Source organism: Takifugu flavidus, chromosome 8 (genome assembly GCF_003711565.1).
Source record: "Takifugu flavidus isolate HTHZ2018 chromosome 8, ASM371156v2, whole genome shotgun sequence".
NCBI classification, from domain to species: Eukaryota; Metazoa; Chordata; class Actinopteri; order Tetraodontiformes; family Tetraodontidae; genus Takifugu; species Takifugu flavidus.
In genome coordinates, this window is record NC_079527.1 from 993,999 (window position 1) to 1,019,745 (window position 25,747).

General features: G+C 50.0%; 4 protein-coding genes across 7 annotated transcripts; all 4 read left to right on the forward strand.

Annotated features, from left to right (window-relative positions):
* Nucleotides 1–2,899: 2,899 nt before the first annotated feature.
* On the forward strand, nucleotides 2,900–5,798 carry tspan31 (tetraspanin 31). Of its 2 annotated transcripts, none has more exons than XM_057041282.1 (6): nucleotides 2,900–3,153; nucleotides 3,898–4,065; nucleotides 4,146–4,226; nucleotides 4,316–4,456; nucleotides 4,541–4,651; nucleotides 4,756–5,798. In XM_057041282.1, exons 1-6 carry the CDS (start codon nucleotides 3,091–3,093, stop codon nucleotides 4,828–4,830), a joined length of 639 nt encoding a protein of 212 aa, XP_056897262.1. In that variant the 5' UTR covers nucleotides 2,900–3,090; the 3' UTR covers nucleotides 4,831–5,798. The 2 variants fall into 2 exon arrangements, with proteins under 2 accessions (XP_056897262.1, XP_056897263.1); XM_057041283.1 differs by lacking the exon at nucleotides 2,900–3,153 and adding an exon at nucleotides 3,779–3,797.
* Nucleotides 5,799–6,616: 818 nt separating this feature from the next.
* On the forward strand, nucleotides 6,617–11,147 carry marchf9 (membrane-associated ring finger (C3HC4) 9). Its single transcript, XM_057041258.1, has 4 exons — nucleotides 6,617–7,885; nucleotides 9,772–9,927; nucleotides 10,033–10,225; nucleotides 10,304–11,147. The coding sequence occupies exons 1-4, from the start codon at nucleotides 7,553–7,555 to the stop codon at nucleotides 10,630–10,632; spliced, it is 1,011 nt and encodes a 336-aa protein (XP_056897238.1). The 5' UTR covers nucleotides 6,617–7,552; the 3' UTR covers nucleotides 10,633–11,147.
* Nucleotides 11,148–11,393: 246 nt separating this feature from the next.
* LOC130530233 (natural resistance-associated macrophage protein 2-like) lies at nucleotides 11,394–18,558 on the forward strand. Of its 2 annotated transcripts, none has more exons than XM_057041241.1 (16): nucleotides 11,394–11,552; nucleotides 11,828–11,911; nucleotides 12,001–12,134; nucleotides 12,295–12,417; nucleotides 13,384–13,503; nucleotides 14,245–14,351; nucleotides 14,548–14,618; nucleotides 14,683–14,750; nucleotides 15,149–15,304; nucleotides 15,371–15,529; nucleotides 15,603–15,689; nucleotides 16,125–16,244; nucleotides 16,336–16,485; nucleotides 16,659–16,732; nucleotides 16,818–16,971; nucleotides 17,497–18,558. In XM_057041241.1, exons 1-16 carry the CDS (start codon nucleotides 11,525–11,527, stop codon nucleotides 17,602–17,604), a joined length of 1,743 nt encoding a protein of 580 aa, XP_056897221.1. In that variant the 5' UTR covers nucleotides 11,394–11,524; the 3' UTR covers nucleotides 17,605–18,558. The 2 variants fall into 2 exon arrangements, with proteins under 2 accessions (XP_056897221.1, XP_056897222.1); XM_057041242.1 differs by having other exon boundaries at nucleotides 11,439–11,552; nucleotides 11,832–11,911.
* Nucleotides 18,559–18,652: 94 nt separating this feature from the next.
* ctdsp2 (CTD (carboxy-terminal domain, RNA polymerase II, polypeptide A) small phosphatase 2) lies at nucleotides 18,653–24,667 on the forward strand. 2 transcript variants are annotated; one of them, XM_057041263.1, is made up of 7 exons: nucleotides 18,653–19,648; nucleotides 20,574–20,731; nucleotides 21,203–21,301; nucleotides 22,254–22,310; nucleotides 22,625–22,717; nucleotides 23,348–23,533; nucleotides 23,745–24,667. In XM_057041263.1, the coding sequence occupies exons 1-7, from the start codon at nucleotides 19,588–19,590 to the stop codon at nucleotides 23,868–23,870; spliced, it is 780 nt and encodes a 259-aa protein (XP_056897243.1). In that variant the 5' UTR covers nucleotides 18,653–19,587; the 3' UTR covers nucleotides 23,871–24,667. The 2 variants fall into 2 exon arrangements, with proteins under 2 accessions (XP_056897243.1, XP_056897241.1); XM_057041261.1 differs by having other exon boundaries at nucleotides 18,655–19,648; nucleotides 21,200–21,301.
* Nucleotides 24,668–25,747: the final 1,080 nt, after the last annotated feature.

Sequence of the window (25,747 nt, forward strand, 5' to 3'; positions counted from 1 at the left end):
GAGAGAGAGAGAGAGGCTCCTCCTCATTTGGAGGTTTGGCTTGTTTGTTGCTAAGGTGTTACAATCTTCCAGGCTCACAATCATCATCATCATCATCATCATCACCTCCTGCTGCTTCTTCTCCTTTCTGCATGTGTACGTGTGTGTGTGTGTGTGTGTGTGTGTGTGTGTGTGTGTGTGTGTGTGTGTGTGAGAGAGAGAGAGAGAGAGAGAGAGAGGCTCCTCCTCATTTGGAGGTTTGGCTTGTTTGTTGCTAAGGTGTTACAATCTTCCAGGCTCACAATCATCATCATCATCATCATCATCACCTCCTGCTGCTTCTTCTCCTTTCTGCATGTGTACGTGTGTGTGTGTGTGTGTGTGTGTGTGTGTGTGTGTGTGTGTGTGTGTGTGTGTGTGTGTGTGGATTGACAGCATGAACGTGATTATTGGTCATCAATGAACCAGCTGAACTGATGACATCATGTCCCTCACAGTCTTTTTACAATATTAATGGCAGAGGACAGGATGATTTACCCACAATGCACCACTTGCAGTCCCCCATCATCTGATGAAGGTGAGCCGAGCGTCCACCTGCTGAGCCCCGCCCCCTCCTCCCCTCAGTGAGGGGCAACAGTGACACCATGAATGTTAAGTGGTCTGAAGGTCGGCAGCAAAGCGTCCACAAACCAGAGGGACACGTGTCCCCATGTGGGAACACGTGTCCACACATGGTTTTATATAACAGCCCGTCCAGGAGGGTCACATGACCCAGCATCCATCCATCATCCATCCATCCATCATCCATCCATCCATCCATCCATCCACCCGTCTATCATCCATCCATCCATCATCCATCCATCCATTCATCCATCCACCCGTCTATCATCCATCATCCATCCATCCATCCATCATCCATCCATCTATCATCCATCACCCATCCATCCACCTGTCTATCATCCATCCATCTATCATCCATCCATCCATCCACCCATCTATCATCCACCCATACATCCATCCGTCTATCATCCATCCATCCATCATCCATCCATCCATCCATCCATCTATCCATCATCCATCCACCCGTCTATCATTTATCCATCCATCCACCCGTCTATCATCCATCCATCCACCTGTCTATCATCCATCCATCCACCCATCTATCATCCACCCATCCATCCATCCATCTATCATCCATCCATCCATCCATCCATCGACCCATCCATCCATCCATCATCCATCCACCCGTCTATCATCTATCCATCCATCTATCATCCATCCATCCATCTATCATCCATCCATCCATCCACCCGTCTATCATCCATCCATCCATCCACCCGTCTATCATCCATCCATCATACATCCATGCACCTGTCTATCATCCATCCATCCACCCACCTGTCTATCATCCATCCATCATCCATCAATCCACCCGTCTATCATCCATCCATCCACCTGTCTATCATCCATCCACCCACCCGTCTATCATCCATCCATCCACCATGTTGCAGTCGTACAAACCAGATGTGAACCGAGCGAAACAACATCAGGCTAGGACTATGCTAATTACGGCTAACTAAAGATAACAGATGCTAACTCAAAATTACTGTAGCTGGGCAGAAACTCTGTATTGAAAGTGACTGAAGTATTATCATGCTAACGATAACAATCTCATTGCTCATGCTCGCTAACACAGCTAGTCTCATCTTGCAGCAGATAGCTAGCGCTAACAGCCATAAAGAGAGCGTGGCTAGTGGATGGTGTGTAACCTCTTCTGCCAGATGCTTTGGGTGCTACATTGCGTACGTTGAACATCTACTGTAATGCTCAAACAGACGACACCCAAAGAATGCTGGGAAATAAGGAAACGACGAGTCTGCCTTGCATGAACGTGTGTTTGTGTAAAAGGAAGTGGCTTTGAGGCAGGCTGCAGATTGGCAGACAGGAAGTGAGCCGCACGGCTCGTCTCAGCCTGCTGCCATGGCGATCGCTGCTTAGGGATCCCACCACTGGTGTCCAGGAGGCCCCTGACAGAGAGGTTCTACCAGCCCTCAAACTCTGGAGCATAAAGTGCACCCAAACAGTGAAAGCAGAGCTCTTCACATTCTCTCTGTTGATGGAACCTGTCGACCTTCTGGTGTGTGGCTCCTCATCCTCACTGTCCTCACCTTGTCTACAGGGAAACGAGCCATGTGCTCACCTTGTATGCTGTGCAGGTAGACCTTCAGGCCTGAGCGCAGCTGCTGGTCTGGGACCCTCTCCAGCTGCCTGGACAGCCGGTTGATGGTGTTCTGGAGGGATTCGTGCCTCTTGATCTCTGCTTTGATGGCCGCGGAGTTTGCCGGTTTGCTGCTGTTGTTCATGCTGACACATGGATCCTTCAGAAAGTCCTCCAGGGTTTTCACTTCAGCCCATTGGACCTTCTGACGGCTTCTTCGGCAAGTCGAGCTGAGAAGCAGAAGAAGAAAGTGACATCTGAGCAGGGTCTCTCTCGCTCTCTCTCTCTCTCTCTCTCTCCAGACCGCAGCGTCATCTCCTAACAGATCGCTTCGGTTTCCTCTGCAGGTTAACTGAATGATGCACTTCCTTTTTTACACCGCTGCTCTCTCACAGTTAAACAGACACCCAGCAGAGCTGCTGAAACGGTCCGAGCCGGCGCCCATGACCACACAGCCCTTCCTGCAGGTGGGGGCAGCCAAGCGTCAGGACCAGGCCCTGGCAGATTAAAGCAGACAAAATGGTGCTTGGATAAACATGTAAATAAATGCCTAAAAGGCTAAAATAAATAAGTAGGAAAAAGTTGGGGGGGGGGGGGGGCGAGGAGGGGCCTGCCCCGGCCCCTCTAACATCCTGGGTGCACCACTGACCGGCTGTACTCAAGTAACCTCTAACTAAGAAGGGAATAAAACCTAAAGGGACAGAGGTGAGCAGTGCTCGTGCGTGGCGAACACGGGAAAGCAACAGTGGCTTTTGGACTCTGATCCAGGTCAGCGCCTACGTCACGTTCGGCGCTAACGTCATTAGCCACGCCCTCTGCTGTGGAGGAAGAGCGCCGGGGTTCTGGTTCTGAGGAAGTCCGTCTCTGCATCCCGTTCCACGGCTGCCCTGAACATGGTCTGTGGAGGCTTCACCTGCTCCAAGAATGCGCTGTGTTCCCTCAATGTGGTTTACATGGTGAGTGTGTCTGCCGGACGGCCGTGCTAGCCGCTGGCTGGCTCGGGCCAACTAGCTTCTAGGAGGTTCGAGGAAGGAATGATGCCTAATGAAACCGTGTTCTGCTCCACCAGCATCGGCTTCAGGCGGAGGATGGGTGCCGGTATGACTTGTGTGTGTCCCTGAGTAAAACACCCAGTGTTGTAGCTAAAGAGCCTCTGACATAGAAGCGTTGTCTCCCTGTAGGCTAAGCTAGCCCTTTAGCTTGAGCTAGCGTTAGCCGGAGGTGAACGGTTGCTGATAGGGCTGTTATCTTGTTTTCAGCGATTTTGTGTGCGCGCGTGCATGTGTGCGTGCTCCTTCAGCAGATGTTGAGGCTCGCATTAGCCCACATTAGCTCCTCCGTGGCTCCTTGTCTGAGGAATGCGGCCACTGAACATCACGTTAGGGTCGTTCGACTCCGTCAACAAAGCCGCGAGTCTCATGATGCTTCGCTCTTACGTGCGCGTGACGTAAACAACGGGCCATTTCCTCAGTCTCAGCCGCGGCGGAGTCACGTGGGCGCACAGGTACACAGGTGTTGCGCGGGGTTCAGGAGGGGGCCTGTTATCCGTGTGACCACAACCACCCTGTTCAGGGGCTGACGTCAACACATTTACCTGCAGGTAAACACGCGGGGCTGGGCTGTGTCACGTGGTGTTGACCGTGCGTGGATGCTGTGCGGTGTCACGTGACTCTGCTTGACTTCCTGCCTCTGCTTCTCAGCTGGTCGGCCTGCTGCTCATCGGCATAGCGGCGTGGGGGAAGGGCTTCGGCTTGGTGTCCAGCATCCACATCATCGGCGGTGTGATCGCAGTGGGCGTCTTCCTGCTGCTCATCGCCATCGTGGGCCTCTTCGGGGCGTTGCACCACCACCAAGTCATGCTGTTCTTCGTATCCTTCCTGCCTCCGGCGCGGCGCCCTGGCGGCCGGCGCTCCTTCGCTCCCGTTATTCCTTTGACTCCTGCTCTCAGTACATGGTCATCCTCTTCATCGTGTTTCTCTTCCAGTTTGGGATTTCCTGTTCTTGTCTGGCCATGAACCGTGGGCAGCAGGTGAGCGTCTGGCTGGACAGGTGTTTGTGAAGCAGCAGGAGCTGAGCAGGGCGCGTGTGTGTGTGTGTGTGTGTGTGTGTGATGTTCAGGAGACGCTGCTGAAGTCGGCCTGGGGGATGCTGGTCAACAACACCAAGATCAACCTGGAGAACCAGCTGGACTGCTGCGGCCTGCTCAACACCACCAGCAGCCAGATCCAGTTCGCTCAGGACGTCCAGAGCTGCACCGCTGTGAGTGAGACACCTGAGCTGACCCCAGGAAGGGGGTAGGGGGGCGGGGCCTCACACTCACCTGCTCCCTCTGTTTGACTGCAGGCCTGTAAAAAGGAAGGTCACTGTTTCACCTGTGGAGACAAGATGCTGACTCATGCAACAGAAGCCCTGAAGATCCTGGGAGGTGTGGGCCTCTTCTTCAGCTTCACGGAGGTGAGTGTGTGGCCCCGGAGCTGGCCAGGTGAGGGCCCCCTGCTGGCTCCAGGTGAGGAGCCCCTCAAAGGTTCCTTAAGCTTCACTGTCCTTTGTCTCTGTAGATCTTGGGGGTGTGGCTCGCCGTGCGCTACAGGAACCAGAAGGACCCCCGAGCAAACCCCAGTGCGTTCCTATAGTCCTCGTCCTGCAGCACTGTACCTGCTTCTACACACACACACGTACACAAACACACACACACACACCCCATAGATGTTGGTCTGTAGAACCACACTCACACAGAGGACGAGCCCATGTAGCACCTGACCAACACACCTGAGCTGAACCTGCCGAGGGACCCACGGAGCTCCAGCTGGAACCCCCAGGTGCTCGAGTATGAAGGGACCCAATGTCCGCCCCCCCTCCCCCCCCAGGTGGATCAGCCTCTCCTTGATTTTGAGTTCCAGGTGGTTCCCGATGGCGGCCTGTGACCTTCTTTGGTGACCTTCTCAGATGCCTCCACATTTTCCCTCTCCGCTGTTAAATATACTCATCTCTCTGGGCTGGCACCGGTCCAGTCCACCATCTGGACTCGTCTTGTAAATTAGTTCCCCCGTACATAGATGTTCTCCACATTTAGCAGGATTAGCAAGACTAGATTTTAGCTTAAATGGTCGTTAGTGTTCACGTATTTATGAACTGAGCCGACCCGCTTCAGTCCCGCGTCCCATGGTGGACCCTCTGGTCGGGACACTCTCCGGGTCCACCCAAGGTCACGGTTGGTGATTGTGAAGCGCAGCGTCGGGTGTGTCTGAGTGGAAGAACTTTGGCCGGAGTTCCTCGTCCAGTGATGCTTTTATGGTGTTGTGAAACCGTGTTTTCCTTTAATTCCTTTGCAGTGGTTGCAGCAGTGTTTATTTATGACCGATGATGTTTGATTAATTTCCTTTTTAGACGTGTTCCTGTCCTTAACTTAACAGCAACTAAATGTCTTATTTAATCCTGTCGACTGGCTGATGACGACAATGATGATTTTGGACGCATCTTCACCGTTGTTATGCCGTGCTTGTAAGTTTCAGGTCATTATGGAATCATGTGCACTTCAAAATGTTCCTTGAATTTTTGAGACTTAATTTTTCCAAATAATAAAACCTGGAATTGGACCCGGTCCGCTTTGCCGTCTGTTTGTTGAAGATAAGTGCAGTTCCCAGTGATCGCCGCCTGGTGGCAGCAGTGAGCTCAGTCCTCTGGGGTCAAAGGGCAGGAGGGCTTCAGTGGTGTGTGGGGGCTCTCACACCACTGTTGCCCCAGGGTGGACTCTGGCCCTGGATGGACCACCTGGGGTCCTGGTTCTGATGTTCCAGAGCAGTGGGTCATGATCTGCAGGGCTGGTACTTCCTGTCAGCTCTTTACACATTTACACGTGTGATACATCGAGCTGGATCCAGCCTCTTCTGAAAGAACAGCACAGATCGGCTCCCAGTCCTGAGGGCCCAGTGCCAGCACCAGAACCGCACCAGCAGGCAGAGCCATCTGTCGCCTCACAGATATAGAACAGACTCTGCGAGGGATCTTAGAACATGTGGTGCATTATATCAGCCATCCCAATGATGTGAAAGAATCCTGATTCACCAGACCAGGACCAGGACCCCCTTTCCAGAACTATTGCAGCAGAACCAGAACACAGAGGTTCCGTTAAGATGGCTCAATAACAAAAATAAAGCAACAGCTCTTATCAGTTGTAATCAGACGAGGAGCTTCGACCAGCAGGTCCGAACTGGTTCCGCCATACTCTCCTACTACTGAAACAGGAACCTGTTGGTTCCTGACAGGCACGTTCCAGGAACTAAACAAGCTTCTGCTTTCATTTGGAAGCCCAGATAGAGCTGAAGTGACGGAGGACGGTTCTGGCACCGGTCCAGTTTTATAGTTCGCTCGTTCCCGCTCCACGTGGACGCAGCGTCGCGTCATCATCACGTGGGTAGGAGGGTAGGGGGTTCAGCACCGTGGACAGCGGCGGGGGGCCAGAGCTCGTTCTCCGGCCAGCGACAGCTGCAGATCGGCCACAGACACCCGGAGAGGACGGAGGGAGGTATGATGGAGGGATGGATGAGAGGAGGAAAACACATTCTCCTCCGCTGCTGTCTGTTCCGGAAGTAGCTGCTGCGGTGGTTCAGCCTCCAAGCCGACCATTTCGAGGAGGAAGAGCCTCCTCCTCCTCCTCCTCCCTGATCCAGAATCATTGTTGACTCCTGGACGCGCGCTGCTTATTTACCACCCTCGCCAACATTCAAGGTTGATCATCAGACAACAGCGGACCAACAGTTGTGGGTTTGTGTCTGGAAAGCAAGACTTTGTTCTTCAGCTGCTGCCGGATCGGACTGTAAAGAGGAGGAGGACGATGGACCGCGGCGATCAGAACCACGACCGAGCCGAGACTTCAGTCGGATTATGACAGCCTGCAGGAGCTCCAGACTGGACGGATGGGATACACCTCCTCCTCCACCTCCGCCTCCTCCTTCTCCTGCTCGGTCTTCGGCCTCACTTCTCCTCTACAGTCCTCCGCTTCTCCTCTGCTCCGGTTGGAACCATGTAGGCCCAGTTCCGCTGCGGAGAAACGGCTACTGAAACCATGTCGGAGCGCGGAGACGGAGCGTGTTGGGGCCGGAGGAGGATGCGCGTTTTACCGATGAATATTTGAGGGAGCCGAAAAGCAAATCTTTCATCCGCATTGATACACACACACACACACACACACACACACACACACACACACACACACACACACACACACACACACACATGCCATCAGAGGAGCGACAGCCTTTATTCTCTCCATCGACAGTGAAAAATGACATGAAATGAACCAATAATAATAACATTAATAATAAGAATAATTCCAAGCCGTGTTTCTAGTCCAACATGTTCAAGTATCGGATCCGCATGTTTTTTAATGAACTGAAGGTTCTGGTGTTTATGCGCTCCGATTCGCGACAGTCCGGCTCGGACTCGGACCGACGCTCCAGCGCCATGCGCGGTCTGGGGATGGGCGGCTGCGGCTGGCCGCCGTTCGTTGACTGCCGTCCCCGGGACGATGAGGAGGAATACTACGGCAGCGAGCCGCGGCCCCGGAGCCTGGCGTTCGAGGACAAGGAGCCCAGATTGCAGGTGGGCCTAGACGCTGTGTCCCTGGCCAGCACCAGCAGCAGCATGCGGACCCCCCAGTGCCGGATCTGCTTTCAGGGCCCAGAGCAGGTAAGTGAAGAAAGGCTGTTCTGCCATTTTGAGTTCTGGTTTTTCCAACAAATCACAGCAGAGCTTGATGTCCTACATCCCCCCTCACCACCCCCCTCCTCTGAAAAACAGCCAGGCTAAAGCTAAAGGCTGTGGGCTCATTCGGCTCCTTTTAAAGGCACATTGTGTGGATTCACTGCTAAATGCTGCTCAGTGGGCCAGAATAACTGTTTGCTTTGCTAGGCTAATCGGGCAGGGTGGGGGTGGGGGTGGTGTGGTGGGGGGCCTCCAGCCAGCATAGCAACAAAGAAATTAGGTCTGCAGGATGACACATGGCCGTGCATGAGTCACGGGTGTAAATGTGTTGGGGCTGACATGTGTGTCAGCGTTGATATCAGGGTCAGAGCGAGCGGCAGGATCACGGCGCCACCTTCCTCCGCTGGAGCCCAGCTCACACTCACGCCTCCACCGAAGGTGCACGTTTGTCAGATCTCAGGTGACTCCTGGTCAAGATGGCTGCGCGTTGCCTTCAGACCATCCAGGGAAACAAAGCCCAGAGAGCCCCCCCCCCAACCTGAGGGTGGCGGTGGCGGTGTTGCGCTGCGAGCTCATTGTCTGAGCAGCTCACAGCAGGAGGATGGGTCATTTCACCACAGGTCTGGTGGGACCTGGGGAGTCCTGGTGTGCTGGCTGTCAGAGTGAGGGTCCTGCTGCTGGGGGTGGGGGGGGGAGCCGCTGATTAGCCGTCACCTGCAGCGTGAAGAACAGAGAGCAGCACCTTCCTCCTCTGAGGTGGCGAACGCGGCTCGAGCAGCCAGCAGATCCAGTCCTTCGGACCTGAGGGGGGTTCTTGGAGGACCCAGCGTGTCTGTTCTGCCCAGGTGCTGACGCCCCCCCTCGGCATCAGGAGTCAGCTGCTATGATGACTTTACCACAAACACTGAGGAGGTCACCGAGGCCACATCATGGGTTTCCAGGTCTCATCCTCACTTCTGTAAGATCTGATTCAGTTTCTAGATCCTCCACAACATTCTAATGTTTTAAGCCCCCACAAATGGACCCGGTTCCTGACTTTCATGCTTGTTCTACTCCCATGTGCCTCCACGATCAGAAAACAATCCGAACTCCTGTTTCTTTTCGGCACAGACATCATTTTTCTCCCGTTTAACCCGGCGACAAGCTGCCACGTTGTCACCGTCTTTGGTGATTCACAGCCTGCTTTGCTTTCTCCACTCTAAACTTTGGCTAATGTCTGTAAAATTGGTTCCCGCTATAAAAATGGATGATTGTTCATTATTAACAAAACACTCAGCACAAGAAGAATTCAGATTAGACAGAATCGCTGAGTTAAACAGTCAGAAGGCCGAAAAATCAAAGTGGGAAGCGTCTCTTTTGATCAATAATTATCAGCAAATCAATCAATAATAAAAGAGAAAACACCGCCAGCGAGATGTGCTGGTTTGATGTGGTTCCTGGTGTTCTCTGACCTTCTGCGTTGGCTTTATAATGTCAGCTGCTTGGGTGTGACAGCGGCTCCTCTGCTGCTCATAAAGTCTTTGATTAGAAGCGAGAAGGTCAAACGACGCTTCAGTCAATATTGAAGATCTGGTCAAACACGTCCGATCTACAAACAGATGTTCTCGCGCCCCAAGTTCAGCTGTTTCTTCTGCTAGTAGACGAGACATATGCTGCAGCGGGCAAGCGTGGGGCACCTCCCCAGGGTTGTGGACCCCCTTCTGGATCTGGATGTACATTGCAGATAAAGGCTCACGCTGCTTCCACAGAAGCTCAGATTTAGGAGAGAAACATCAAGTGGAGCCTCCAAACCTCCCTTCTGGTCGCCATTGTTAATATCCTGTCATACCATGGGGGGGTTCTTGGTGGTTCATGCTGTGTGTGTCCTGCAGGGGGAGCTGCTGAGCCCCTGCCGCTGTGACGGCTCAGTGCGCTGTACCCATCAGCCCTGCCTCATCCGCTGGATCAGCGAGAGAGGCTCCTGGAGCTGCGAGCTCTGCTATTTCAAGTACCAGGTTCTGGCCATCAGCACCAAGAACCCACTGCAGGTAACACACACACACATATTGGCTACACGACCACGCAGAACAGACATGGATGAGTCCTACCTGCTGTGAACCCCCCGCTCACGTGCACGTGTGCCTCTGCGTCAGTGGCAGGCCATCTCCCTGACAGTCATCGAGAAGGTGCAGATAGCCGCCATCATCCTGGGCTCCCTGTTCCTCATCGCCAGCATCTCCTGGCTCATCTGGTCCTCCCTCAGCCCGTCGGCCAAGTGGCAGCGCCAGGACCTGCTCTTCCAAATCTGCTACGGCATGTACGGGTTCATGGACATCGTCTGCATAGGTAATCTGACCTCTGACCTCCCTTCTGAGTTTGCGGTCCACATTTTCAGTCTGTGTTCTTCACCTTCTCCGGCTGCAGGCCTCATCATCCACGAGGGCTCGTCAGTGTATCGGATCTTCAAGCGGTGGCAGGCTGTCAATCAACAGTGGAAAGTACTGAACTATGAGAAATCCAAGGACCTGGGTGACCCGGCGACTTCCAGCAGTAAGGCGGGGGCCCGAGCAACTCGCGGGGCTCCTCACAGGCTGGCCGGCAGCAGCGGCGGAAGACCCAGCCGGAGGTTAAGGACTATTCTGAACCACCACTGTGGCTACACCATCCTCCACATCCTGAGCCAGCTGAGGCCCAACGACCCCCGGATCAGCGCGGCCAACCGGGAGGTAGTGATGAGGGTCACCACCGTGTGAGCTGGACTCCTTCTGGACCCACCAGACTTTGCTTCTGATGTTTGGGATCAATAAAGACTTGCGAAGTGGAGACAGTGGAAGATGAGGCGGGAGGAGACCAGTGGAAACTGGTTTCAGCCCAGTGATCTTTTTTGCAGTTGAATATCAAAGAGGTCTTCTTTGCTTTGATCCTCACTTTTTGATTTGTATCTCTTTTGTTTTTTTTACCCACTTTGATTTTGTACTGATGTTGATTTGGACTCATTCATGCAAAGATTTTCCAGACGAATCTGTAAAACCCTGAAAGTTTCCGGGACCGAAGCCACTTCAGTGAAAACGGGTGAAAGCTAAAGTGGGCCGACGGCTGGAAACAAAAGATTTCAGTGACACTTTCTGCAATAAAGCTGCGTCTGTACATTTCACAGGGACTCTGCATGGTTATATAATTTTATTCCTCATCACATGACAGAAGCACATGACAGAGTTGCTCTATTTCCAATGGTGCTTGCTAAAATAAACACTTTGAAAACATCTGACGTCACGACACCAGCTCTTTCTTCAGGTACGCGCTAAATCTTGTTGAGTCCCTTCAGGTCACAACCTGCAACCTGCCCGCCTGGGTCACCCTGGTTTCCAGTTCCACCTGTCAGTCCTGCCCCCCTCCCCCACCCGAGAGTAACAACTTTAGTGTTAATTTTTAACATCATCCAGATCAGGTGACTTGACCGTCTGGATTCCTTCCACATGTTGTGAAACAGTGGTTAGCTTAGCTGGCTGTGGCCTTTGTTCTGCTGTGGCTCCGCCCTCCCTCCACATGACCTGTGACAGGGTGCGACAGAGGTGCAAGGCAGCCACAGACAGGACAGAGCTGACATCAGGAATGTAACGTGGCCACAACCCAGGCAGCCACGACATGAAGCTTCTCCCCTACCTGCGTTCAGGTGAGCCGTGGCAGCAGCTCCGCACGGGTCTACTTTAACCTCTTCTGATCACAGCTTTTGACCGTCAGCTCAACGGGCCAACCTGAGAAGCATTTTACTGGTTTTACTGATTTACTGTTTCTATTGGCGTGTGACCCATTTCACAAACAAGCTGATCATTGACTAGAGTGGGAGGAGTCTAATCACACAATGAAGCTTAATCTTCAATAGTCGGTGATCTCCATCTACTTTTACTGGATCCATTAATCCCAGTTTAATTCTGTATCTGCTTCCAGGCAGATCTGAAACTTCTGAGAACTTCCACATCACACCTCCCAGTATTCCCACATACCAGGAACCACCTCATGATGTTGGGGATGGTACGTGTGTGTGTGTGTGTGTATGAGTGTGGGTTCCTGTGTGTGGCAGAATGTTTCAACCGTCTCCACGTGTGTGTGTTTGTGGTCAGATGATGCTGGTGGAGCTTCGGTGATCAGGACCACACACACACACATTCCGTCAGTGTTCCAGCAGAAGCCTGATGATGCTGTCAACAGCACTTACTTTGACCAGAGGATCCTAGTTCCTGAGGACCAGAATCAAGTAAATACCATCCACCTTCAGGGGCGTTTGTGTGCTCATCAACAGGTTGTGACAGTGTGTGAAGGAAACACAAACACGAGAAGATGATGGAGCCAAGGGAGAGACACAGATCATGGATGGTAGAACTTTTGAGATGTTCACAGGCCTGTCTTTGCTGTAGAGCTGGTTCAGCCTACGGAAGCTGTGGGCCTTCACTGGGCCAGGCTTCCTGATGAGCATCGCCTACCTGGATCCAGGTAACATTGAGTCGGACCTGCAATCTGGAGCCAAAGCTGAGTTCAAGGTAAACCCTCCAATGATCACAGATGGTCTCTCTGGGGCTCCACAGGGCATACTGAGACCCCCTATCTGCTCCCATCTGGTTTAATCCCACATCATAACTTCTGAACCAGCCCGTTCTTTTGCTGCTAATTCCCATCTTCGTCGGGATAAAAATGTCCGTTGTTATGTAGTTCCCACAGCATAAAAAGTCCCAGAAGGTTTCTAGTCCTCAGGACAGTCCAAAAATAACTCTGTGATACTTGAAGGGCCTGATGATGATTGTGATGATGATGGTAGTAGTGATGATAAAGATGATGATGGTGATGGTGGTGATGATGATGATGTTGGTGGTGATGATGATGGTAGTAGTGAGGATAAAGAGGATGATGGTGATGGTGATGATGGTGTTGATGATGATGATGATGATGTTGGTGGTGATGATGATGGTAGTAGTGAGGATAAAGATGATGATAGTGATGATGATGGTGGTGATGATGATTGTGATGATGATGGTAGTAGTGATGATAAAGATGAGGATGGTAGTGATGATAATGATGATGATGGTGATGGTAGTGATGATGATGATCATGACAAAGATGATAATGGTGGTGATGATGATGGTGATGATGATGATGATGATGATGGTGGTGATGATAATGGTGGTGATGATGATGTGGTAATGATGCTGATGATGATTGTGATGATGATGATGATGATGATGTTGGTGGTGATGATGATGGTGGTGATGATGATCATGTAGTAGTGAGGATAAAGATGATGATAGTGATGATGATGATGATGATGATGATGGTGGTGATGATAATGGTGGTGATGATGATGTGGTAATGATGATGATGATGATGACAATGATGATGATGGTGGTGATGATGATGATGATGATGATGATGATGATGATGATGATGATGATGATGATGATGATGATGATGATGACACTCATCTCAGTCTGGCCTCTCCTGTCCCCCCACAGCTCCTCTGGGTTCTTCTAGGAGCTACTGTGATTGGCCTGCTGCTGCAGCGGCTTGCGGCCCGTCTGGGCGTGGTCACCGGGATGCATCTGGCTGAAGTCTGCAATCACCACTACCCCAACGTGAGCATCCTTCTTTTGTTAGAACCCCCACTCCCTTCCCCCCAAAAGGCAACATTTGTGGCTTCTGCAGCTTTTTTGAGCCAGAAACCTGCTGGAATCAGCAAGACTGAGCTCTGCAGTCCCAGGTACCCTCAGATTATTTAATCCACAGACCTGAAGGCCAGAGCAGCTCAGCAAGGTCATGTGACTGGGCTCCAGGTAGAATAATATTGTAGTTATGAATGTAGTTAATACTGTTGTTGAAGGACAGCATCAGAAAGTCCTCGACCTGAACCAGTCCATTTGCCAGAACCTGCTGCCAGAGTCCAGAACCATGTGACAGATATCAAACAACAACTTTATTTAAAAAAGCATAAAACAGATCTTTGATTTTATTGTTATCTATGAATAGTTTATAGGCTTTAAAGGTGACTGAACACTCATCATGTGAGTTTTAGCGCGTCTCTGCTGAAAGTGCGGCAGTCAGACAGGTAAACAGTGCCCCCCAATGGCCAGTTTCAGCATTAAGTGAAAAAGTTCCCCTTCGATCTTTGGGTTAGGGTGCAAATTCCTGTGCTGTGTGTTCAGGGCCGTAGAGTAAACTCTGAGTATTAAAACCTGTGTAAAATAGCAGCTTTAAAACCATCTGTTGTATATATCATATAGCTGCTTCTAGCAGTAAACTACTAAATTTGGGTGCTGTTGCAGATGAGGGTAGGTGATGATCTTTTGACTAGATTATCTCTTCCCTGATGCGTTCAGGTGCCTCGGATCATCCTGTGGCTGATGGTGGAGCTGGCCATCATTGGCTCTGACATGCAGGAGGTCATCGGCTGTGCCATCGCCTTCAACCTTCTGTCATCCGGCAGGTGATGTGGTCAGATGTTCTGCTTTAGGTCTGGTGGGACCGTCCTCCTTCTCAGGGCTCTCTCCCCCTTATTGATGTAAAAGGGAATATGCAGAAATAGTGACAACAGATTAGTGTGATTCTCTACCCAGTAGACCTTAGTGGAGCTCTTGGTGCCCTGCTCAGTCCATGTAGTGAGAATGTGTCTTTTCTGGCAGGATCCCTCTTTGGGGCGGAGTCCTCATCACCATTATCGACACTTTCTTCTTCCTCTTCCTGGACAAATACGGTTGGTGGTTCTGCTTGTGAGCTTTCAGGCAGACGGTGAATGAAGATGCTCATTTCTTCTGCAGGTTTGAGGAAGCTGGAGGCCTTCTTTGGTTTGCTCATCACCATCATGGCCATCACCTTTGGATACGAGGTACAGTCACTGCAAGTGGTGTGGCTGTTTAGATGAGCAGCTGAGCAGTGAGAATAGTAGCAAGCAGTTCTTCTGGACATCAGTTTACTCGGCAACAGAAAAAGCAGGAACTCCAGATATGTCTTCTCAGTCTTCTACATGGACCACTTCCTGTTGGGGTCAAATCTCCAAACTGGTTGTTTGACATGCAGAACTCTCTGGCTCAGTGTTCTAAACCCTTATTTGAGAAGACCATTTCCATGGTAACTAGTCATGAGTTTCCTTGGGTTTATCAGAGCATTGGTGGAAAGTTAAACATCTTCTTCTTGCAGACCAATCAGCCATTAGTTGTTCTGGACCTCCAGAGCCTCCAGAGCCTCCAGAGCCTCGACTGATACAAAAATTCCTTTGTCATCCAGTACGTGGCAGTGGGACCAAACCAAGCGAACCTGCTGAAGGGGATGTTTGTTCCATACTGTGAGGGTTGTGGGCCCGTCCAGCTGGCTCAGGCGGTGGGGATCGTCGGAGCCGTTATCATGCCTCACAACATCTACCTCCACTCTGCTCTGGTCAAGGTGAGCTCACCTGGGCTCCTCTCAAAACATCAGTAAACCACTTATGTGTGCCGTCACTCCCTCCAGTCTCGGGAGGTGGATCGCTCCAGTCGGAATGAGGTTAAAGAGGCCAACAAGTACTTCTTCATCGAGGCGTGCCTGGCCTTGTTTGTCTCCTTCCTCATCAACGTGTTTGTGGTGGCCGTTTTCGCCGAAGCCTTCTACGGACGCACCAACAGCGAGGTGGTGAGTGTCTCTGCCACTGCTCTGACATCTCACCTGCCTTTCGGTTGCTCCATATGTCTCTTCCTTCTTTCAGTTCACCGTCTGCAACCAGACAGGAAGTCCTCATTCCCAGCTGTTTCCTCAGAACAATGACACCCTGGAGGTAGACATCTATAAAGGGGTACGTGTTGAGTTGCTGCAGCCTTGTCACCCAACACCACCATGTCATCAGTGGATGGTACAAATGCAGAAACTCTGGGAAAGACAGACAGGCTCGTCTGAATTCTGGTTGGGTGTAGTCTAACACCTAACCTTTAGACTGTAAAGGTTCTCAGTCATCCAGGTCATGGTAACTCTGGTAGTTGAATCTTAGCGACTGAACTGTTCTTCTCTGATCCTTAGCAGAACTTTGAGCCTAGAGAACATTTTAAGGTGAAATCACCGAGGTTCTCCATAGTTCTGCTGAATGTAATGAATGTTTAGGCCTTTAGTCTTTAGCCTCTAGATCTATAAGCTTTACTGTTAATAATCAGACATCAATAGTGAAGGTATGAGATGTAACAGATCAGGTGTTGTTCTGGCTGTCTTTGTGAAGGACTGCTGGTTTGTGTTGCAGGGTGTATTGCTGGGCTGCTTCTTCGGCCCTGCGGCTCTGTACATCTGGGCTGTGGGGATCCTGGCTGCTGGTCAGAGCTCCACCATGACCGGAACCTATTCTGGACAGTTTGTCATGGAGGTCAGTGGAGGAACCTGGAGGAATATGGGTCTGTCTCAGGTGGCTTCGTTGCGGGGTCAGGTTGCATTTGAAAGTGTTGGTCTGTCTTCAGGGCTTCTTAAACCTGCGCTGGTCCCGCTTTGCTCGCGTATTGCTGACCCGCTCTCTCGCCATCACTCCGACTCTGCTGGTCGCCATCTTCCAGGACATCCAACACCTGACAGGCATGAATGACTTCCTCAATGTGCTGCAGAGCCTGCAGGTCAGACTCACCCCCCTTAAACCGACACAAACAGAACCTTTAAAACAACTGGACCACTTTTTTTCAGCTTTAGCTATTTTTACAGTGGTGATTGTCAAATGTGGAGTAGTGAAACCCTAAATGGGAAACGCCTGGAACCTGAGTTTTAAATGTTTCTGCTTCTCCTGACACAGTTGCCGTTTGCCCTCATTCCCATCCTGACCTTCACCAGTCTGCCGTCTGTGATGAACGAGTTTGTCAATGGACTGTAAGTCTGTTGTTATCAAGTATTGCTGAGGGTTTCATTTATGATCAGGTCTGTCTTGTGTCTTTGTTCTCATGCTCTATTGCAGGGTGATGAAGGTGGGAGGAGGGCTCCTCATCCTCATGGTTTGTTGCATCAACCTATACTTCGTGGTCATCTACGTGACGGCTCTTCACAGCGTGTGGCTCTACGTGGTGGCAGCTTTACTCTGTGTCTCATATCTCACTTTTGTGGGGTATCTGGTAGGTCGCCGATTCCACCAGTCCATAGTGACCCTAGCTGTGACCCCAAATCTGCGGATCTCTGAGTTCATATGGTGGTCCAAATTTAAAACCATCATAAGAAGCCAGGAAGGTTTAGTCCAGGAAAAGTTGTTCAGGTTTGGTTTTATTCAGGCCCAGATGTTCCTGTGTATATTCGTTACGCTGTGATGATGTCAGGTTAGATCTAATGCAGCTATCACCAACTGTCCTACACAACCAGCAGTCCAAACCAAAGTCAGAACAAGGCGTGCAGTCCAAATGTGGCTTTAATTACGTGATGCTGTCAAACTCCTCCCTTTGGGTTTGCAGTTCTCCAGAAACCAGGGGGAGTACCTCACATTTCTGGGAAACTGGCTTATTTAGACCTAAAATGTAAATAAAACTATATGTTGTACATCTGACACTATCTCTAACGCTGCACGTGTGTGTGTGTGTGGTGTGTGTGTGTGTGTGTTGTGTGTGTGTGTGTGTGTGTGTGTGTGTGTGTGTGTGTGTGTGCTACAGGCCTGGCTGTGTCTGATTGCTCTAGGAATTTCTTGCCTTGATCCATCCACCCGGAGCCCAAGTGACACCAGCATCCTGATAGAGCAGCAGCCAGAGTTTGAGTCCTAAACTGAGTTTACAGGTGTCAGAAAAAGATCCAGCTCTGGATTCAGAATCATACCAGGATGTTGATAACGGAAGAAACCAGGGGGAGCAGTAGAATTATGACTCCAGATAATATGAGAATGATAAGATGTCTGCGCTGCCTCGGATCCACCTTGGCTCTGAAGGCCTTTTCTGCTGCGAGCAGTTTGTGTTGCGGCCACAGCGGGGCAGTAAGCGCAGCACTAGAACTCTATATGTGTCTCACACAAAACACTGTATAGGCTGCATGAAGAGCCGCAGCTGTTGCATAACATTTCAGATCTTTGTCCTGAAGAACTCAGCTCTCTGCACACCAAGTGAGGCGACTGAGCTGAAGTTCTTCTGTGCATTGTAATAGGTTCTTTTTTCTCTTAGTGAAGGAGCGAGGGTTATGTAAGAGGCAGAGTCTTCCTACCGCCCTTCTCTGTTTTTGTTTTTCTGAATGAGCCAATGTCTCCCCGTCCTGGCCTCTCAGCACGTCCAGCAGGCCTCTTTCCTGGAATCGTAGCTTCGCAGAGGCCGCTCAGGGGCAGGCCTGGAGCTTCCAGCAAATCACATGATTGGAGTCAGAGTAATACATAAGATCAGCACATTTGAGTCTGTCTGACAGCAGCATGTTAGGGTGCACTGTGTGTGCATGTGTGTGCACACACATCAGTCAGACAACCAAAATTAGCCTAGACTGATTTAATTGAGCAGTTATGTTTCTACAGTCTGTTTTGGATGTATTGAATTAGATTTGTCAATTAATACATGTACATGATAGTAGGCTCTGAGCTCCTCCATCACAGTCATTCCTTGACTGTGGTGACCCGATGAAAGTAAATGAAATAATGTTTTATTTGTAACTATCACTGATTCTGACGTTATAGCACACAAACATGGACATAACACGCTGTAGCCACCAATGTGATGTGAAATAAATGATGTAGAACCACACTGTATTGATTTAAGGCTCTGATAAACGCTTCCTTTTCCCGGAAAAGCCGGACAGAGGTTTCCTGTTGTGGCTCCACTGTGAACTCTCCTCGCTTTGCTCCTGTGGGGCCACCTGGAGGCTGTTGGGGACAGTGGGGGCCACAAGCACCATTCAATTCTCTGGTTTCTGAAGGAGCTAAACAGGACCCGCCCCCTCTATTGGCCGCAATAAACAGCTAAAACGACACAAGGTTGCTTGGACATAAGAACAAAGGCAAAAAGTTGCGCCGCTTCCTCCCAAATTTGGACGCCCGCGCCAGTTAATTGGTGAACCGGTATCGATCGCTGATAAGGCTGATCTGAGCGGCGCGAGCGGCGCAGGAATGCGCCAGTTGAAGCGCGAGCAGGCCCAGGGAGGAATGCTCTGACCACGCCCCTCACTCATGGGCGTCCAATCGCGTGGCAGAGACCGTTTCCAGGCGCCCGCGAAGTCCCAAACCGAGAAAAACAAAACATCGGAGAAGAGCTAAACAGATATTTAGGACCCAAGTGCAGCCGGGAATCCGTCCTGTTGCGTGTGATCCGGGCCCGGAGAGCCTGACCCGGCGGGATCCGTCGCGCTCTGGCGTCTTCCCGCTGCTGTTGTTTATCTGTAGTAAGGGGGGCTTGAAACCGACCTCTCGTGCCCCATTTCCTCGGTTGTTTTCCTTCACTCTCCTGGATTCTCCATGTTGTTGGTGCGGGACTGAAGACGACGAGCAGGACGGCCGATCCTGGCACCAGGAACGGAGCCCAACCCGACCCCGCCGCGCCGAGCATCGCCGTCCGGAGAAGACGCGCCTCGCCCACTCTTCAGCCGGAGCTTCGGAAGGGAAAGAGAAAGGAAGCAGGACCGAGCCGAAGCCCGCTCACCCCGAGGACTCGGACCGAGGCGGATGACAGCTTTCCTCTCTGGATTATCAAGCCCACTCGTCCGCGCAAGCCAATGAGGGACGGTCGACAGTGCTCCGGGACAGGATCTGAGGATTTCCAGGGCTCCGTGATTGTCAAATGGAAAGTTCTATTATCACCCAGGTCCAGAAAGAAGACGTCTCGGTGTCCCCGAAAACAGGTGAGCCGAGCCGAGCCGCGTCCGGGCTCGATTATCAGAGTCCGATTAATGATTAGTGCGATCCGAAACAAAGCTTTGACAGTTGGAACTGCGCACGCTGGGTGCGCGCCGTTTCATGCGCATCGCTCCTTGTTTATCCATCCGTCAGTCCATCACCCAGTCCGGAGACATGGACATCTAATCCCAGCCAGGTCCGGCGTCACACTGACCATGTTTTAGGCGGACTTTTGTAGTTTATTAACACTCGCCAACATTATGGGATGTTTGTGAGTGGAGCGTCTCCCTGTTATTTGACTGTGACTTGTGCTGGTCCCGACCCAGTGAAACCACTCTGCCCTGTTGTTTACTTCAGCTTCGCGGGTAAAGGTCTGCTCCTCTGACCAAAAGCGTCGCTGCTGTCCTGGATCCAACTCAAAACCACCCTGATCTCGTTAGGAACGTGTATTAAAACAGCAGCTGTTCCAGCTTTTCATGACGGGCGGGGGGGGGGGGGGGGGTGTCTGGTTGGTCTCGCGCTGTTGACAGCGGAATGCGGGGACACGCCCCTCTGCACACGCCCATCGTGGCGCCATCTCCCGCAAGTCACCCATTGATGGATAAATTGGATGTTTTCTTGAGGACAGGTACCCTGTTGACAGGTTTGGTGACACGGTCCCTGCATGCAGGCATTTAGCACTGTTGTGAGGACCAACCTGATATCTCCTTCCAACATGGTTGGAATACTGGTGTGTGTTTGTAGGATGAAATGTGGTTTTACTGCCTCTGCTGCTGGAAGTAGCTGGAACAGGTTATATAATAACAGAGGGCAGGAAAACCCACACACATATATACACAGGGACAGACAGAAACACACTCAGAGCCCCACTGGACTGATGTGATTATTAATCAACTGTGTGCGTGTGTGTGCGTGCATGTGTGTGAGCAGGCCAGGTGAGCCGCTCGGCTCTGAAACAGCCCCGGAGCTGTAATCTCTTCAGAGCGCTCTTCTGCTGCCTCCAACCTCAGGATGGACCCAAACTGCCACCTCTGCCACCGACCCAGCAAGCCCTGCTGGAACCCCATGAAAATGGGACTGTTGTCAAGGTAACACTCTTCTGATTCCTGCAATGATATTTGTGTCCTGTTGACTTAAGAGGTGTTTGTGGCTGGTGGAGGAGCTCCCTCACTTTTTACAACAGGGCTGCACCTGCTCAGCACATGTGCGAGCCCAACCCTACCAACCACTCACTCTGTAGCATCACACCCCCACCCAGACCGAGGGTGTGCGTGGTAACTGCGGTTTGTTGGCGGCATCCTGAGGCAACAGCTGTCCCACCTACACGCGTTCAGGCGCCCCTCGTGTGTAATGATGACGAGCCGGTTCCAGTCAGACAAGAAGGTTTTGTCTCTCGGCCTTAGTTTGTGCTGCTCGTGGATCCGCTGTTTGAGTTATGTAACACATGAGAAATGAATGTTAGCTCTGGGAAACTGTAACATTCACACACTCGTGCAGTGGCCGTGCACACAGCAGATGCACCAGTGCTGAGGTGTGTGTCTGTCCTGTCCTGACAGCAGCATGAAATCTGCCTCCTGCCTGCCGTGAAAGACCAGGACCAGGGAAAGATCTGCGTGGTCATAGACCTGGATGAGACGCTGGTGCACAGTTCCTTCAAGGTACGAAATCTTCATCCAGTCCATTCATGTTGTCCAGCTCACTTGGCCCAGTACACACCTGGATCCAGATGTCATCATCCACCCACTACAGATTTCACCTTGTGTCGCGGGTGGTCCAGTCAGGTGTCGTCACCTGTGGACGGGGAGCACTGCATGAGTGTGTCTCTCTGGTTAGCAGCGTCAGTGTCCACAGTGGAACTGCTCAACACTCTGGATTCTATCTACTTTATTAATGTGGCCTCAGAACAAAAGTCCTCCCGTGACATGTAACAGGTAGTCCAGGCCCAGACTGCCTGTGACCAGTTTTTGATTTACAGACTTAATATTGTCTCAAGCTACACTGTGACATTATTTGCAGACATGCAGACACTCATGAAGAGTGGATGCTACCCTGAATCAACTCCAGCAAAACGCTTCAATTAAAACATAATTTTAATAATGAAAATCTCCCTTAATCATACTGGAATTAGATTCATTTTTTTTCCTGGAGAGGATAATTATTTTTTTAATTAATAGAAGTCTTTCAGTTCATCTCTGCTCCTTGTTTTTGCCAGATTCTAACTGCCTCCATTCCTCTGGACAGCAGCGTTTGTTCCACCATCTTTCCATAAATTGCTCTTTGAGACATCAGTTTTGTAGCCAGTGCAGAGAGGAGGCTGTAGATGTACATTGTATACGTGCTTTAGATGAGTAAATATAGGTCTGGAGGTCAGGGTTTGTCGGCAGAGACGCTGTTCAGTTGCCTGCGACCCAGGTTCCATCTCACGATACCTGCTGGGGTGTCGGACATCTACGGGCTAATAGCTGGGAGTCGTCTGCATAGTGACGATTTCTTGTTTTCTTGAGGATTTTCTGTATGTTGTAAATTGACCAGAGGGTTTCAGTTGAACTGTTTGGCAATATAAGGTCCTGAAGAGAAGTGTTTTGACTATATTGTTCTGCTTTTGTTCAGCCCATCAGCAACGCCGACTTTATTGTGCCTGTGGAAATTGAGGGGACTACGCACCAGGTGAGTGTGTGGGTGTGTTACGGTGTGGCTCTACCTTCTGCCGTCACGGTGTTCAACAGCGATTCAGTTGCCTTCGAACCTCTCCAAAATGGACCGAACCAGAACCAAGCTCCGGGACTCACCAGGCTCCTGTGTGAGGCCTCGGCCTGGTTCAAGTAATCCAGGATAGGCTGGTTAACCCTGCACGGCCTATTCTTGATTACTTGTGTCAGGAAGTGGCCGTGAGCAGCAAACAGGTGGCAAGTCTTTACTCTGGGTGCAAAGATACTTGTACGTGGGGGTTGGTCCACTTCACTGATTGTGTTTGATTCCAGGTCTATGTGTTGAAGAGGCCACACGTGGACGAGTTCCTGCAGAGGATGGGAGAGCTGTTTGAATGTGTACTGTTCACAGCCAGCCTGTCAAAGGTATGGCGTACGTTCCGTTAGCGCCGTGTGACCCGGCATTCACTGCATCCCCCTCTGCTCTCTGTCACTATAGCCTGCTGTTAGCCTTCCTCACATCTGATGGTGTCAAACCGACAGATTTGACAAGGAAAATGAATCTAATCTGCTTAATACTGATGGATTAACAATAAAATCCAGCTTCGAGTACTGTAGATACATGCAGAAGCTGAGGCCTCATGTAGCTCATGCTTCCCTGATGTCCCAGGATTTTAGATGTGAATATAAACCCTCACTGTCCCTTCATTAGCTAGATTAACTTGATTTTTTAACCATGGCCTGCACCAACCTAACTGCTGTTCAGTATAAACTGATAAAGTAGCTTTAACAATGTAAGTTTTAAACAGCATCGGGTCCAAAAGCTGCCTCTGTGCTGGGGTGGAAGCGTTCTGAGGGTGTGATATCCTCTACAGAAGAGACTGCTTCTTTACAATAAATAATCTGGGTTTTTGCTGAGCACATTAAAATACTTTCACATATTCACGATGATCATTTTTGGTACTGCTAGCAGTGACGGTCCGCTCAGATCAGTGTCAGTGGGCCGTCCTCACCCTCCCTGCCTTCTCCTTACCCCCACCCCCCACCCCCCAATAGTATGCAGATCCAGTGACGGACCTCCTGGACCGGTGCGGTGTGTTTCGGACTAGATTGTTCCGAGAGTCCTGCGTTTTTCACCAGGGTTGCTACGTGAAGGACTTAAGTCGTTTGGGCAGAGACCTTCACAAGACCTTGATCCTGGACAACTCTCCTGCCTCCTACATCTTCCACCCCAACAATGCTGTGAGTCCCTGACAGAAAGACATCAATCAAATCCAAGGGTGGAATCATTTTCCTCAAATGTTCCAGCTCTGCGTGGGATAGAACCTCAGTTCTCATGTTTAAACCATGGGAAAGTATAATTCCTTTAAGGTTGTGCTCTGGCCGGTTGTCCTGTACTGAGGGAACAGTTTTTCAGTATCCTGGTGGGTTGAGACACTCTTGTTTCTTTCAGGTTCCTGTGGTTTCGTGGTTCGATGATGTGGACGACTCCGAGCTCCTCAACCTGCTGCCATTATTTGAAGATCTGAGCCGGGCCGATAACGTCTACACCAGAATGGATCAGCTGCGAGGACAATGATCCGGACCATCTCCCACAGAACCAGCTTGAGCTGGCAAGATGTCTCCTCTGTCACAATCGCTCAACTGCGGTTCTTTTTCCAAAGCAGAACCCTGCCTGTCTTCACTTGATGATGATTATTGTGCCTTCCTTCATGAACACATCAGCTCAAATTTTCTACTCGCATTTGAACTTTCTAGGTTGTTTTCTAAGGAAACGTTAACTGAACTGGTTCTTCTATGCAACCCAGGAGAGCTGGACAGGAATCAGCAGACCTTCTTTGCCTTTCTGACTGTGACTGAGGAGCAGAGGAGTGTTGTGTCAGTCGCTGATGCTCTGGTGGGCTGTAGACACAGACACTGGAGTGTGTTTTGTATGGACATGAGTTTTCTAAGTCAGCTGTGCCTTTACAAGCAGTGGAGGATGATGAGTCATGCTGGGCATGAGGAAGAACTGTCAGAAGGTGAACGTGGTTCTGACCTTTGCAGTGATACACTTGAAAACCTTTCTTACGACAAAAGCATTTCTAGCGCCTGTATTTATTGGCCAAACAGTCTCAACGTTGTAATGTTGGAAGCTGGCCTTGTGTCACAATGTTGTGCCAATAACTGATCATTTCTGACCCAAATGCTGTTAAATCTGCAAACAATCGCGCAAGTGGGCGTATTTTCTTGGGGTTTATTTCCAGGATATTTTTTACAAACATGTTTATATGATGGTGCCAATTAAAACTGAAATTTGTCTAAGATGTTTGTCACTTATCAGAACAAAACTAAGATGGGCTGCCATGTTTTTAAATAAAGTTCTGTTCTACAGCACTCCTGCTTTTAATCATTTTAATTTAAATCACTTTCATATTGAATGTGATATATTTTGATCTTATTACATTTGACATGGTTGTGGTGGAGTTTACCCTTTCATTTTTATATATTTGTAACCAAAGTAAATGCAAAATCTGCCAAAGTCATAGGTAAAAGAACTAAAATTTTTTTATAAAATGTTATTTGGGGCTTGGATCAGTGGGACTTGCGTGAATTAGTTTGTTTGTTTTTACAGGTGTTTAACGCGCCTTAGTTTGTTTACTGCGCACTTTGTCGAGAGTTCTCTCAACGTTTCGGTCCAAGGAGACAGTAAAACAACAAATTCGACACAATCACGTCACAATTTTCTTTAATCTATGTTTTTGTGCAGGTAGTTCGTTTGGGGGTAATTAATAAACGGCGAATGAAGAGAAACTAGTTTTCTATTTACGCAATTTGTATGTCCGCCATTTTAGAAGGATCGGGGACAGCGGCGGGTAACACCCGGAAGGGCCTTTAAAGGCAAATGTTCCATTCAAACGCGTCCGTCTACGCAATGAGGCGCAATCTGACATAATATTTTTTTCGAAAATAATCCGATATTATATTTGTGCACTGTATTGAATTGATCATTCATCTAGTTTCCATTTCGGGAGTCGTTTTATCTGGAAGACTTCTCGGTGACGTCACGCGCACTAATAACACTCGTGGCTGTATGATCTGCGCCCGGAACCCGTTCTGCGCCATTTCACTGCTGCGCATGCGCCAGATTTTGAAACGTTATTTTTTTTAAACATAATTTCCCCGTCTTTATTTTTGGTTTTAAATATCATAACAATGAGCAGGACATATCAAAATACATTTGAAATAAAGCAAAAGAAAGATTCAACTTGAACAACTAAACAACGTCTTTTTTGTTACATTTTTGATTGTGAGATTAAAATAAAAATATTTACCATCCTTATTGTAATTGTAAACGTCAAATAAGAGATCTTGGTAATATGATCTGAAAAATAATGCCAATAAAGAATAGGCTCTTTCCTGAGACTCTAAATTCACAAGACCAAAAGAAATCTTAGTTTTAGTAGTCACATCACA

Coding starts and splice junctions, on each gene's coding strand:
- tspan31 (XM_057041282.1), top strand. CDS start 3,091: ATGGTCTGTGGAGGCTTCACCTGCTCCAAGAATGCGCTGTGTTCCCTC. Junction 4,066..4,145: donor ACCAAGTCATGCTGTTCTTC/GTATCCTTCCTG, acceptor TCCTGCTCTCAG/TACATGGTCATCCTCTTCAT. Junction 4,652..4,755: donor TCTTCTTCAGCTTCACGGAG/GTGAGTGTGTGG, acceptor TTGTCTCTGTAG/ATCTTGGGGGTGTGGCTCGC.
- marchf9 (XM_057041258.1), top strand. CDS start 7,553: ATGTTCAAGTATCGGATCCGCATGTTTTTTAATGAACTGAAGGTTCTG. Junction 7,886..9,771: donor GCTTTCAGGGCCCAGAGCAG/GTAAGTGAAGAA, acceptor TGTGTCCTGCAG/GGGGAGCTGCTGAGCCCCTG. Junction 10,226..10,303: donor CATGGACATCGTCTGCATAG/GTAATCTGACCT, acceptor CTCCGGCTGCAG/GCCTCATCATCCACGAGGGC.
- LOC130530233 (XM_057041241.1), top strand. CDS start 11,525: ATGAAGCTTCTCCCCTACCTGCGTTCAG. Junction 13,504..14,244: donor GCAATCACCACTACCCCAAC/GTGAGCATCCTT, acceptor TGATGCGTTCAG/GTGCCTCGGATCATCCTGTG. Junction 14,352..14,547: donor AACCTTCTGTCATCCGGCAG/GTGATGTGGTCA, acceptor CTTTTCTGGCAG/GATCCCTCTTTGGGGCGGAG.
- ctdsp2 (XM_057041261.1), top strand. CDS start 19,588: ATGGAAAGTTCTATTATCACCCAGGTCCAGAAAGAAGACGTCTCGGTG. Junction 20,732..21,199: donor AAAATGGGACTGTTGTCAAG/GTAACACTCTTC, acceptor CTGTCCTGACAG/CAGCATGAAATCTGCCTCCT. Junction 21,302..22,253: donor TGGTGCACAGTTCCTTCAAG/GTACGAAATCTT, acceptor GCTTTTGTTCAG/CCCATCAGCAACGCCGACTT.